Source organism: Muscardinus avellanarius, assembly GCF_963383645.1.
Source record: "Muscardinus avellanarius genome assembly, chromosome: 11".
NCBI lineage: Eukaryota > Metazoa > Chordata > Mammalia > Rodentia > Gliridae > Muscardinus > Muscardinus avellanarius.
The window spans coordinates 50255774-50270272 of NC_137797.1; the positions used below are offsets into that span (position 1 = coordinate 50255774).

At 37.4% G+C, this 14499-nt stretch overlaps 1 protein-coding gene across 1 annotated transcript in view; it reads left to right on the plus strand.

Annotated features, from left to right (window-relative positions):
* The window catches only part of TSPAN8 (tetraspanin 8), a gene marked incomplete at both ends in the record, with an annotated part of 36292 nt that overhangs the window by 3492 nt on the left and 18301 nt on the right, over positions 1 to 14499 (plus strand). The window contains 2 exons of the mRNA XM_080706363.1: positions 8773 to 8835; positions 13892 to 14029. Coding sequence (XP_080562489.1) covers positions 8773 to 8835; positions 13892 to 14029 — 201 coding nt within the window. The remainder of the gene's footprint in view (positions 1 to 8772; positions 8836 to 13891; positions 14030 to 14499) is intronic.

Genomic DNA, 14499 nt, shown 5'->3' on the forward strand with positions numbered 1-14499 from the left:
TATTTTATTCTGTCAGTTGATGAGATGCCCCAAGATAAAGACCGATCAGTGGCTGATATGTATGCACTTTGTAAATAGAATGGGTACCTTCCAGTATGGGGTTAACATGGGCTTAGTTATGATGATGACAAGGGATGCTGGGGTCCAGTTTTTGAGAGCTGGAGCTGAGCTTTAGCTTCCTCATCACTAGCTGTGCTTCCTCAAGGGAAACGTTTAACTTCTCTGTGCTTTATTGTTGGTCACCAATGAGAATAATGACAGCAGTAGTGTCTACCTCACGGGGTTGTTCTGATGATTAAATAAATGAATGCACAGGAAGAATTCAGAGTAACACTAAATAAATATCACTAAGACCTACATTATGAGACTAGACTGTACCAATAAAAATACAAAATGGAAGACATTGCAGTCAACACGGTATAGGCATTTTTAAGGGACAGAAAGGTGAAACTACGCCATATGAATAATTTTTAGTGGTATATTTTGAAGCAGAGAAGGAAATAAAATAATAAGAATTATGATAAGACAGGAATTCTCTTATCCTAAATTAAAGGAATGGAAAAATAGTGAATTCATACTGAATGAGATTTGAATCTCAAATCTACCCCTTTCTGTTTTGTGACCTAGAATAAGTTCATTGACTTTCCTGTGCCCTACTCTCTGTATTTGTAAAATGAGGATGATTATTTTTACCTGAAATAATTAGTCATAGAGATTAACTAAGACATTTTATGAATGCCTACAACCAATTACTGGCATATTGGATAACAATAGTCTAATTAATGTTTATTTTTTTCTGATTCCAGTCATCATGCTGCTTTTTAATTTAAAAGTAGCAGAATCTGGTGTAATAGTATTTTATATGGAATGGAATTTAAAGAAATTAAATATAATTTTATCTCTACTTTGGCCCTCTTTTTCCTCCATAGGGAAAGGAATTTTTAGGAGTACAGGGAATAGGCCCACCCTGGGGCTAGCCCCCATTTTTTTATCTTGAGACCTCAAATTTCCCTGCTCAATGGGCCTCAGACATGCTACTAGCTACTGCACAGACTCTTTTACAGGAGCAATCTCTGGGAGCTATTTGATAGGGATGGGAGTAGGTTACAAACTGAGCTTGGGTCAGTAGGCTGAAGTAACCACACCTATTTCTAATAGGCCCCTTAGACCTCAAAACTGAAGCCAGAGTGTGGGATCGGGACTAGGGTTGTCATATGCTTCTGGTAAGCAAACCCAAGGAATCTGAGAATTCTAAATCATTCCTTATTCTCTAGGCCATTAGCATGCATGTTTGTTAAGGTAGGAAGATAGAACACATTTTTTTCTGTAATTATTATTTTGAGTTATGGCTTTTTAATATTAGAGACCTGTGATCTATGAGCTATTATGGACTCTTGTCCCAGGTTCTTTAAATATAGTTACAGGAGCTATAGTTGTTACTAAAATGGAAGTTGCCCAAACTAGGAAACACAGAGGATACCAGTGGGACTCCAGATAATGGAGGGGAAAGATCAGCAAAGTTTGAATGGAAAGATAGGAGAGGAGGAAGGCTGGTCTTGATTAATGAGGGTCTACATCTGAATATGTGTAAAATTATGAATATGACATGGTTAACCTGGACAACCATTGGTGGGAGGGGGGAAGGGAAAATGGGGGCAGGGGGAGAGGGCACCAAATATAGTTTAAATGTATACCATTTATGTTCAATAAAAAAATTGTTAAAAAAATAAATAAAAATAAAATAGAAGTCGTATTTTTGAAACAAAATAATCATAACACTTCTGAATTTGCATCATTTGATGATTTATGAAACATTAGCAATCAGATAAAATACTGAACATTCTTCATTACCTATTTTGAACTTACATGGATTTTACTGATTTAGTGTCTACCCAGACCCTGTTTGTTTCAGAAAGAAGGCTGGTTGATTTCTTTGCCCTAAATTTAGAGTGATTTAAAATTAGAATTTGCAATAGTTGAACTGGATACTTGGTTTAGTTATTAGAAAATGCACATGAATGCAGTGTGTACTATATGTTCAATACTCATTGACACAATACACATTACTCATTTGGGGCTGAAGATTAAGGGCAAAACATGACAGAGTCTGCTAAAAATTGAAGATATATATAAATATATATTTATATATATATATTTATATATATTATATATATATTTATTTATGTGGATCGTATTGAAAATGGCATACATTCAGACAGTGCTTGGTGCCCTCTCCCCCTGCTTCCCCTTCCCTCCAACAATGAGTGTCCAGGTTAACCACTCTACATTCATACTTTTACACATATTGGAATGTAGCTCCTCCACTAATCAACCTCAGCCTCTTCCTCTCCTATCCTTTCATTCTAGCTTTGTTGAGGCTTGCCTCCATTATCTGGAGTCCCTCTGGTATCCCCAGTACTCCCTAGTTTGGGCATTTAGAGAAAACATATGTCCCTTCTTTTTCTGTGCTTGGCTGGTCTCCCTTAATGTGAAGATTTAATTTACCTCACTGGTTTAGAACATTGGGCAATCAGATATAATGTGAAGGAAAGGAGACTATCTTGGTAAATCAGAGTTGCATTGGGCCACGCCCATAGAAAGAAAAAAACAGCAGCTTTTCCTCCAGTACATCTGAGAATTAGCATAATCCACATCACTAGAAGTAAGGCAACGCACCTATCCTTCTCTTAATGAATAATAAATCAGGATAGGTCTCACCTTATTTAATCATGAGTAAAGAAAAAATTAACATGAGGCCTAATGAAAACAATATTGGCATTATCAATGAAAGATAATATTACCCTGAAGACCCAGAGGACAGACACACATTCTGAAAGAAATGGTTGGAGGTCATAAGAAAACCATAAAATGAGTTGAAAAGGGAAACAGATAAGATAAATAAGAACTTCAAATAAACTATAAACTCAATGGCAGAATTAAAATTCTCTGTAGATCTCACATGAAAAGGAGAGAGTAATACAGAATTCAAACTAAGAATCTCTCCCAGAGGGGAGAAAAGGGAACAAAAATGTTTACCACACCTAATTCTTTCATGATTAGACTCTGTGGTGAAAAATGTCATGGAAAAACCATGATGTGAGATTCATAGAGGCTGTTGGGCAGAGTTGTTGCAGTTCCTTTATTAGGGTACAAATAAGTATCTGGTAATTATCTATTTTTTGTTTAATATACTCAATTGAAAAAAATTGATGTGGAAAGAAGATGACAGATAACAGAAAATGAAAACCCTAAACAAGCTGTTTTGCTGAAGAAGAGGACAGAAATAAGTGAAAGAACAATAATTTAATCACTCTAAGAAAATATGTAGAGCTAAAAATATACCATGTATGGAGATGGAAAGAACCTGTTTGGCCCAAATGAAGGAAGACATATATGCCTAGATAAATATTAGGAAGACTATTAATTTAAAAGTTAAGAATTTTATAAGTCTTATAAATCTGGATACAAATAAACACAAGGAAAGAGGATACAGGCAGTGCATGAACAAAAGCAAGACTGACCATAGTTATCTCTATTGCAACACTAAATGTCAGAAGATGATGGAACCAAGTCTGCTGAGTATTCACAGACTTTTGCGGCAAATAAGAAAGAATATGTCTGTAAATGAATATATTATAAAACTTACTTAAATATACTCCAAATGATTAAGATACAAACTAAAAGTAGTTTAAACATGAGAAAATCATGGTAATGAAGGTCAGGAAATAAACCAAGAAGTCACATTTCTAAATAGTCATATATATTTTTAAATTATAAAGTGGAGTGTAAATCTAGGAAATAGTTTTGAAAGAGAAGAGATATTATAGAAAAAAGGAACAACTTATCAACTGTTACTTCAAGCTGAAAGCCAAGAACAAATGCACTGGATTACATGAATTTTATGAATATACTGGATTATATGAATTTACTGGGTTATATGTTAGAAACACAGAGTCCTAAACACAACACCATTAATTCAGTTTTATACATTTCTAAGTTTTCAATAGCTCAAGAAGAAAAAGAAAATCAGAGATACAAAATTATTAAATGATGTGAAGAATAAGGTGTATCTAGTAAACTTATAATAAAGTTTATATCCTCTTGAGACTATATTGTTCCCCCCCCCGCATCTCTGGATCTTTAGAAATTGATGAGTAAAGTGCAAAACATTCTCACAAGTAACAATGTACAGCTTAAATTCTCCCACCACAGTGCATTTGAATTAGACTTCTAAATAAACACTTAATAAAAGAAGAAATTTGGAAATTAACAAAAAATATAGTAGCAACAACAGCAGCAGCAGCAGCACTCTCCTGACATGGTTGGAATGTCAGCATCCTTGCCTTCTGTAGTCATGGAGTCACTCCTATTATCCTAGAGTTATCATACAAACAAATCTTGTAGTTAATGTACTTGGATATTTTTCTATTCTTCTAGATCCTCTAAGCAGCAGCCTAGAAAGAGTTATCTTAGACAACTGGTTCCAGTTCCTTTTGGACTGATAATGATATAGCAAACAGTACACTCTTCCTCTCAGCATAGCATTACAGAACTTCTTTCCACATTCAGTGCCCTCCTAACACACTTTGATATCACACACATCAAAAGAAAGAACTCCATATTTTGGCTATTACGAATTGTGCAGCAACCTACAAATCGTGACGAATCTAGGTCTCCATCAACAGATGAATGGATTGCAAAATTATGGGAAATACACACAATGGAATTCTACTCAGCTATAAAAAAAGAACAAAATCATGTCATGTGCGAGAAGATGGAAAGACCTGGAGAACATTATGTTAAGTGAGATCAGCCAAGCACAGAAAGAGAAGGGACTTACGTGTTCTCTAATATGCCCAAGTTAGGGAGTATTAGGAATACCAGAGGGACTCCAGACAATGGAGGAGAAACCTCACCAAAGCTAGAATGGAAGAGTAGGAGAGGAAGAAGGTTCATCCTCTCTTCATTGATTAATGAAGGAGCTACATCCAAATTTGTGTAAAAATATAAATATAATGTGGTTAATCTGGACAATAATTTTGGGGAGTGGGGAAGGGGAAGGGGGGGAGGGTACCAAGCATAGTTTGAATGTATGCCATTTTCAATATGTTCCACATTTAAAAAAGAAGAAACCAGATGCTTTTCCTAATATGCGAAAGCTAAGGAGAAATGAGTAACAGGAGGAACTCTAGATGAAGAAGGAGATCCTATAGAGGAGCAAATAAGACGACCTAACGGAAGGGATGGGAGGAGGGAAGAAGGAAACTCTCTAACGCACATGATGTACTTAAACATATCAAAGTCAATCACTAGACCAAGCACGGGAAGGAGGGATGGAGAGGGAATGGGGTGGGGATTGGATAATGGCTAATTGGATGATATGTGCATGTATGTCTACACAAGCCTTGTATCCCATTAAGATGTATGACTACAATGCATCAATAAAAAATTTTAAAAATTTTTCACCAAGATCAACACAAAGAAACAATAAACAGAAGACAGAACTCGGAAAGAATAGAGATGGTAGAAAGACACATTGTCAGAAAAGAGGACAAATCAGCTCTCTACTCTTTCTCTGTATCCTCAATGATGCCATTCAGTTTTCTTCCTAAAATTTTATGGTTTTCAGCTTCTGCCTTGCCTTAGTTTGTTTGGGCTTCCATAACAAAAAACAGGGATTGGGTAGTTTAAAGAATATTTATTTTCTTACAGCACTGAAAGCTGAGTGTTTCTGGGGGAGGAACCTCCGCATGGTCATCTCACTGTGTTCTTACAGGACCTTCCTCACGTGTGTTAGTGGAGACACAGACAGATCTCTCTGACAAGACCACAAGTCCTTCCGAATTATGATTCCACCCCTTATAATGTCATTTGACCTTAATTATATCCTGAGAGCCCTGTCTTCACGTACTGTCATATTGAAATATAGGGATTTACCATAAGAATCTGGGGGGATACAAATCTATTCATCATCTACCAATATACACACATAACTACTGCCCAAGTTTTCAGAATGTTGGTTTGGACCAACTGCATCCTCATTGCATAAGAAGCAGGATGTCCTGGGAGAGCTGAGTGAAGTCCATGACCATCCAGAAGCAAGGAGAGGCGAGCCCAGCCTGTGTCTCCTGACAGCAGGCCCCAGGGACCAGCATATTTACTCCTTTACTGTCATAGCCTTAGCATTAGAAAGTAGGACAGAACTAGACACTTGTGAATTTATACCTTTAGTCTTGAAAGCAGTATAAAAGATTGAGAGAAAACCCTTAAAGCCAGGCTGGAGAAAGGACTCAAAGAACCACTGTGATGGTCAATCTTCAAAGAGTGGGGATGAAATAGTTTAGCATTATTCATGATTCTACAATGATCATTTTGGATAGAAGATAAGTTTACTTTTAAAGTCAGTCAAATCACTTATCTTTACATGTGAGTTTCTCTAATAAGATGCAAACGATTTATTTTATTTTTTATTCTTTTGGTACAAGGGATTACACCCAAGGTTGTTTTACCTCTGAGGTACAACCAGAAGCCTATTTTATTTTTTTATTTTGAAACGGGGTCTGGCTAAGTGGTTGAGGGTCTTGACAAAGTGCTGAAGCTGGCCTCAAACCTGTGATTCCCCTGTCTCAGCCTTCTAAGTACTGTTATTATAGGCATGAGCCACCATACTCAGGTGAGAATGATGTATTTTAAGCATTTGTTTCTTTTCATTTTTAAAATGAAATTTAAAAAGTGATAAAGATAGAAATGAGACATTAACCAATTAAAAAACCCCTAGAATAGTTTTATCTGACTGTGAAGATTGTAGTTGGGCAAAATAATTTTGACTGCTGAGATAAATGGATACTCCTTTCTAATCAATGTTAAGGTTACAGGTATTGTTTGGTGGCTGAGGAGACTTGAGAACCAAATATGGTTGATTTAATAAGATTTATCTACTGTAAAATAGTGAAAAAGTAAACAGCAACACAATCACAAGGAGTTTCAGAAAATATTATGTTCTTGCTAAGAGTTCTTAAAATATTCTCATTGGCAGCTTAATAAATATCAAATAAGAGTGATAATCACAATAGCTACAAGGATAATTACAATTATTTTTTGTTAAAGCCAAAGGCTAGAGTGACTATTAAGGTAATCAATCAACTCAACCCTTCATGTGAAGGAGAAAAATAAAACATCAGCAAGCAAATCAAATAACAAACAAAAGTCCAATTGGTATAAAATCACTGAAAATCCCAGAGGGTCTCATTGCCATTTGACATAAATTCTTATTCACAGACTTATTAACAATGAATTGCTAAAATGAGCATTTATTCCCATTTACAAGAAGGAAGTGGGGAGAGGAAATATAAAGGAGGCTTTCAAACTAATTTTTCAGTTTGTATCTTGGTGTGTGTGTGTGTATGTGTGTGTGTGTGTGTGTGTGTGTGTGTGTGTGTGTGTGTGTGTGTGTCTGTATATTTGTGTAAGACAATTATATTTCATAGATTATTTGGTGGTTGATAAAGAGCTCTGGTTTTCAATCATCTTAGGATAATTGCAATTATTTTGTAGGAGCTGAAGCATGAAGTAGGGGTGGGTTGTTGAGGAGCCCTGAACTTTTTCCATGTCACTGCCATCCTTGGGATTCCAGTTTCTTTATCTGAAAAAAAAAAAAAAAAAAAAAAAAGTTTGGACCTAGATGATTTCTGAGGAATTTTAGGGAGCACAGATTCTATGACCATTCTGGTACTTATTGCATTCCTTATTTGGTAACAAGGCTCTTGACCTTTTTTCCATTGTAAACTTAATGAGAAACCATTAAAAGTGCTACTTGGGAGTTATAGGCATATGACTCACCCATGCATGAAAGCAATGACACTCCAAGGTCATTGGGCTTTGGAGGACTCAGACATCTCTTTATTAGAGCAAGAAGGTTAGAAATATCTAGAAAGTTCTCTAAGGCCTGCCATGTCTGGTAATGTTACCAGGGCTTCTCTCAACAAATCTATCTAATAATACATCTTTGATTTTTTTTTTCAGGTCACAATATATATCTTTTTTTTTTTGACTCTGAAAGACAAGGATTTTCCTTACAGTAAAGTAAAATGTGTTTCACATTTTATGTGTTGGCTTTAGTCCAAATTAAATAATCTGGTAAAGTCATTTAAAAAAATGTAAGACTTTAAGTACTGTTCTCCACTCTTCCTTTTCTCTGGGTAAGCTTTACTACCTAAAAGAGCTTATTTTTGAAGACTATTTGGGTTCAAAAGATATTGGCTAATAAATATCCTTGTTGTTTAACTACATATTTTGTCAAATGCTCCTTATTGGTCCCAACTTCAACCTCTCTCTTGAATCTTCAATAAATATTTGGTGGTTAGTCAGTTATTCCATTTTGGTATAAAATAGTTTTTCAGAAATAAACCCAGGAAGTATACTAAGGCCACTTTATCTTTCAACCAATGTGACTTATCTTTAGTATTCTACAATCTAGTGAAAACATGTGATTGGAATTAAATCATGGAAAATACTTTTCGTCTGCCTAGTGGAGATGTCTTCTTGTCTATAGACAGTGACTGAACTGTAAATGAGAAGCAGAGTTGTTCTTGTCAAACTTATGAATTACACTGGAACACTTCAGCAATTATGTGTACATAAAAATGCCTCAGTTAGTGTCTGCCACGATGTAATAGTACAGTTAGTGATAACTATTGTAACTAAATAGGTGGATGTTATAAATTAATGCTTTATTTTCTCCTAATTGTACTCGTTTTTTTTTTTTTTCTACAGCTATGTGGTATATTAATCCTGGGAATAGCCATATGGATACGAGTAAGCAAAGATGGTCAAGAGGTAAATATATAAATAAATAAAATCTCCTCTGTTCCCAAAGTAATTTGTTTTCTTATGATCATGAAAGTAATGAAAATATTAATAATAAACATTTCCATAGCATTTTAAAATTACTTCATGTAATTGTGCTAATATGGGAGTTTTAATTTAATCAATTAAAATTATGCCGGGCATGGTGGCGCACACTTGTAATCCATGGGAGGCGGAGACAGGAGGATCGTGCAGGTTCGAAGCCAGCCATGTTGGTTTAAGAGACCCTGTTTCCAACTAAAAAAAGTGTAAAAGTAGGTTTGAGAGTGTAGCCTGAAGGTAGAAGGGTTTCCAGGAACTCCAGTACTACCAAAAAAAAAAAAAAATTACTATGTGCCTGACACTGTATAAGGCACAGAACAGCCCTCCCTGGAGAGTAGAAGAGGTGCTAGACCGTACCTGGGAAGCTTTCGATGTCAGTGGAGATAGGAAGGGTCCAAGGTGGAAATTTGTCTCTCTCACTATTTGCTTAAGGCCAGCCTGGTGCACAGCTTCAGGATACAGACCACTTTTATTCCCCATCAGGAAGAGCAATCTTTATAGTACAGGACAGTGGCAATAATTTAGCTGAACCCAAGGTGGTTGGTCTAAAAAAAATGTAGAAGCCAGGTGTGGTGGCACATGCTTGTAATCCCAGCATTTGGGAGGCTGAGACAGGAGATTTATAGTTCATGGACAGCCTCAGCTACTACTTAGTGAGGCCCTTTGCAACTCTATAAGACCTTGTTTCAAAAATAAAGAATAAAAAATAGGGCTGAGGGTGTGTTTCAGTGGTAGAATACCCTTTGGTTCCATCCCAGTACCACATAAAAAAAATACACACACACACACACACACACACACACACACACATATATATATATATATATATATATATATATATATATATATATATATAGTATATGAAAAATTCTCTTGGAGAAGAATGTGAATCTGGGTTTTTAAAGGCGGCAGACCTGTTGTAACTGGGTCAAGGACAACCCTTACACAACTCGGGGGGGGCTGGTCATGCTGGTATGACTCAGCAGTTAGCCAGGGATGCATGTCCAGTTTTTGCCATCTATGTAAGATCAACATGATACCCCCCACCACCACCACACATCTCTCTATGCCAAGGGCAAAGCTTTTACTAATATTTCCACAGGTTTGGAGAAAGTTTATTTCAGAGTTTCGATTCTGATTCCAGTCTTTGGATTCCAGATGTGCTATTTCTGTTCTATACCATAGTTTCACAAATATGGAAGACAGGGGGAAGGAGAGAATATGTGGGCAGGTTGATTTGTCAATTTTGTCCAAAATAACGCCACCCTGGCACTATCTCCTGGCTCCCCTGCTTCTGTATTCTACTCCCCTGTCTCCTTTTTAGGGGTCTCCCTCTTCCCAAATTACCATTCTGACATATCTATGCAGAGTGGCCTACTTGTTCTTGGTTGTTTAGACTCTTGTCCTCATTCAGGATCATATCTTCCATTGCCACAGCCTTTTCAGTCTTTGCCCAAATACAGAAAGTTTCCCTCCCTTAAGAGGAATTTTGATGTCTCTTTCATAATTATGAAGATAATATAGGTCGGTAACGACGACAATGGATTTTCCATTAGGATTTATTACACCACGGTGCAGCTAAATGCCTGTCTGTGGACACAGCCTGGTGGAAAGAAAGATTAAAAGCAAATTAACATCTGTTCTATTTCCTTTTCTAAAGTGTTTGGCTTCTCTGGAAATTATTATTATCATTTCTTTCTCCTGTCTCTGTTTTTATTTTACAATTTTCTTTGTACCCCTGGAGGACACAAAGAATCATCAAGGCTCTTAGCTGCTTCCCCATTCTGTGCTTCTGGACCTGACAAACCTGGGTGGGGCGGGTGTGGCAAGTAGTCCATTACTTTCTACTTTCTCAGAGTCTAATTTATTATTTATGCTGATAAGTGCAACCCCATTGCCTAATGGCCTAAGGTTCTGGTGTTTGGGGCCAAATAGGATGGGTGAAGGTGCACAGGACCTGTCTGATTTTGAGGCTCATAACGAAGCACAGAGACTATCAGTTACCACATCGGAGGTGCTTTGGCCTTTATTCAGATGTGCACACAGCATGCCTTCATTTCATCTCATTTTATCATTTCTGTTTAGTGTTGTCTTTCTCCCCAATGTTTCTCATAAACAAATTTGGTGTTTAGTCTGTTAAGAAATTATACACATTGAACATATTAAAGGGGAGCTGTTGTCCTAGAGAGGGTGTGACTCCACAGTCAGGGATGGGAATGAACTAAAGCAGTTAGTGTCTTTAGTTGTATTTTGACTCTTGTGCTGTCTGCCTCTTACCCTGAACCAAAGTCAGGCTCTGTGGGGATAGTGTTCACCAGCTAGCGTGTGAAATTGGCCTGATTTTCACTTATCTGAAGTCAGTGACAGAGAAGCAAGCCAGCCTCAGCAACTCTGCTAGACTCCGTTTCAAAATAAAAAATGAAAAGGGCTGAAAGTGTGGCTTGGAGGCAAAATGCCCCTGGGTTCAATCCCCAGCACCAACAAGCAAACAAAAAACCCCCACAACACAATAATAACAACCAAAAAAAAGACTGTGAAAAGCTGAATTTTATTACTGCAAAAAAAAATGGAAGTAGCAGCTTTTGAAGGAAAAACATGAGCGTAAACACAGAAAACAAAGATGTCAGGGAGATGCCATCTCTTCCTGGTAAAGGATCTTGGAGGGACACATTTTTCTTCCTTGGGATAAACTCAATACAAAGTACAGGACAAAGAATATGGGCAGCCATTCTTGTCCCAGTCACTCCTTTCTAATCCACAGACCATCTCCAAATCTTTGTCTTTCAGGCCCAGCCATATCTTTTACTGTAGAAATCCTCTCCTGGTCTTAAGACACACCCAAACTGTGTTCATCTGAAACAGCTTTCCAAACCCTGATGTGTATCTGCTGGATCAAACATCTGAACTCAGATTTCCACTTCATTCTTCAATAAGAATAGCCACTTGTTGGGAACAATGACTGTCAGACAGTCTGTGCACTGTTTTCTGGGCAGGCCCTGGCAGTGGGTCACCCTGCCTAGCCAGTCTCACAGAAGTTCCTGCCCGGGTGCCGACTGCACTACCAGGTCCCCAGCATAGCTGGGTGGCCTATTATTTCTAAGGGTAGCTGTCTATTCTAAGTCCTCATACCCAGCCAGTGAGTGTCCAACTCTCTCAAGCGCTTGAGGGTTTGCCTGTACTGATTGCAATGTCCTGGAAACCAGCCTTAGAGCTGGTTTCCTAAGATTGCTTTGTCACTTCTATTTTGACCCAGATGACATGCTTGCTTATTAAGAAAAATTATCTCCTAGCTCCAATCTTAACAAGAAAACAAACAGCCCTTTCCCAAACAAGCAAAAACCTCTAGGACATATCCAAACTTTCAAAATATGTAAATTGAAACATTTTCTGCAAGCATAGACTTTTAGAGACAAAAGAAGCAGAGCTGACCCACTTCCCTTTTATAAATGGAGAACTAGGATAATTGACTAGGCCAGGGTTACAAACTGAATTACTTCCTAGGACTCTGACTAAAATATAAATCTTCATCTTAATGCTTTTATAATTTCAGGACTATCCTTCTTACTAATTGTTGAATAAATGTTTCCCCTAGGCTATAAGTAAATTTAAAAAGCCGTTTTAAACAGAAGGATTTTTTTAGGGAGCTACAGTTGTCTTTCTATTGACTGTTAAAGGATGCAAACTATGGACTGTATTGGAAAATATGGGAGGCTGCCTCTGAGTGGGTGGAGGAACTAGTGTCCTTCCTAGGGACAGCCCAGTAGATAGAGGTTATAGGACAGAGAGAGACTAAACACAGTGTACATGTGTAACAGAGGTGCATACTCTCACACTTTTATTGTGATTGCATATTGGATGTACATGGAGGACAAGCAATAGATCAAGTTGGTGTTATGAGGGTTATGAAGAACAGTGTAACAGTGTTGCCGGGAGAAGAATTGAATTATGCCAGATGGGTTAGCCCACTCAACATCAAAGGATCTAGGATATTTTCCTCAACATCCTATTACTTAATAGGTAAAATAAAGTGTTTCTGGAAGGACTCTGCCTTCTGGGAACCAGAAGATAGAATCAGTGTAGAATATTAGGAACTGTACTTATTTTTTGTATCAAGCTGCAAAACGTTTTTATTAACCCATAAAACTTTCCTCATCTCCCTTTTCAGTCAATGCCTTCCTTCCTACTTTGCTTAAAGGCAAACACCCCTCTGATTTTTATCACCATTATTTTGCTTGTACTCGAACTTCATAGAAATAGAATCATATATGTTTACTGTTTTCCGTATGGCTTCTCTATTCAGTTCTATATGATTCTGAGATTCATCCATAGTACTGTGGTTATCAGTGATGAAGAACTTGGGCTTTTTTAACTAAAAAAATCAAATTCTCATAAAACACATGCTTTTTAGTGTTTTTTGTTGCATATGAAATGTAAAATATGTGTGGACCAAAGACAACATCAAGAAATGTGAAAGTATCTATTCTAAGCTTTATAAAAGAATTAAAAAATACTTTATTTCTTCCACCCAATGTCTAATATGCTATTTAATTAAATTAGTTTATTTATCTTGTGGCACTGGGGATTGTACCCAGGAGCATTCTACCTTTGAGCTACATCCCCAGACCTATTTTATTTTTTATTTTGAAACAGGGTCTCACTAGATTAATGAGGGTTTCATTATTTGCTAAGACTGTCCTCGAACCTGCAATCTGCCTGTTTCAGTCTGTCAAGTAATTACAAGTAAGTGCCACCATGCTTGGTTTAATACCCTATTTTAGAAAAAGATAAAATTGGAAACATTATTTAGAAAGGTGGCAGCTGAATGAAATGTAGGAGGACTGACTTTTGTTCATTTAGGTCATGAAAGTATTTCAAGGTCCCAGAACAGGGCCAGGCACATTGGTACTCAATGGGTATTTGTTGAATGAGCAAATTGAACATCAAGGAAAGGAAGCTCTGCCATTAATGTCTTTTTTATTATCAGATTATCAGTTCTGGGGACTCTGGCACCAACGCCTATATGTCTGTGAACATTTTGATTGCTGTGGGTGCCATCATCATGATTCTGGGTTTCCTGGGATGCTGTGGTGCTGTGAAAGAAAGCCGTTGCATGCTCCTTTTGGTGAGTTCTCTGGACAAATCCCCGTGTTCATCCTGCAGATTCCTGAGGATCATCTCCTGTCTTAGTCAGCTTTGTGTCACTGTGCCCAAAACACTTGACAAGAACAGTTTAGAGGTTGAAACCATTATTTGGCTTATAGTGTCAGAGGTTCAATCCATGGTTGGCTGGCTCCATGACAGAGCAAGAGGGCATGGCCAAAAACTGTCATGGCATATGGGAAGCAGAGAGAAAAAGAGGAGGGAAAGTATTAGGACATATGTAGTCCCTGAGGCCATGCCCTCAGTAACCTACCTTCTGTAGCTATGCTCCACCTACCTAAAGTCACCACCCAGTAAATCCACTCAAATGTTGATCAATCAATGGACTTATCTACTGGAGAGGTGAGACCACTTGTGATTCAGTTATTTCACTCCTGAACATTGCTGCATTGCCAACACCATGAGCTTTTCTGGAGAACATCCCATATCCAC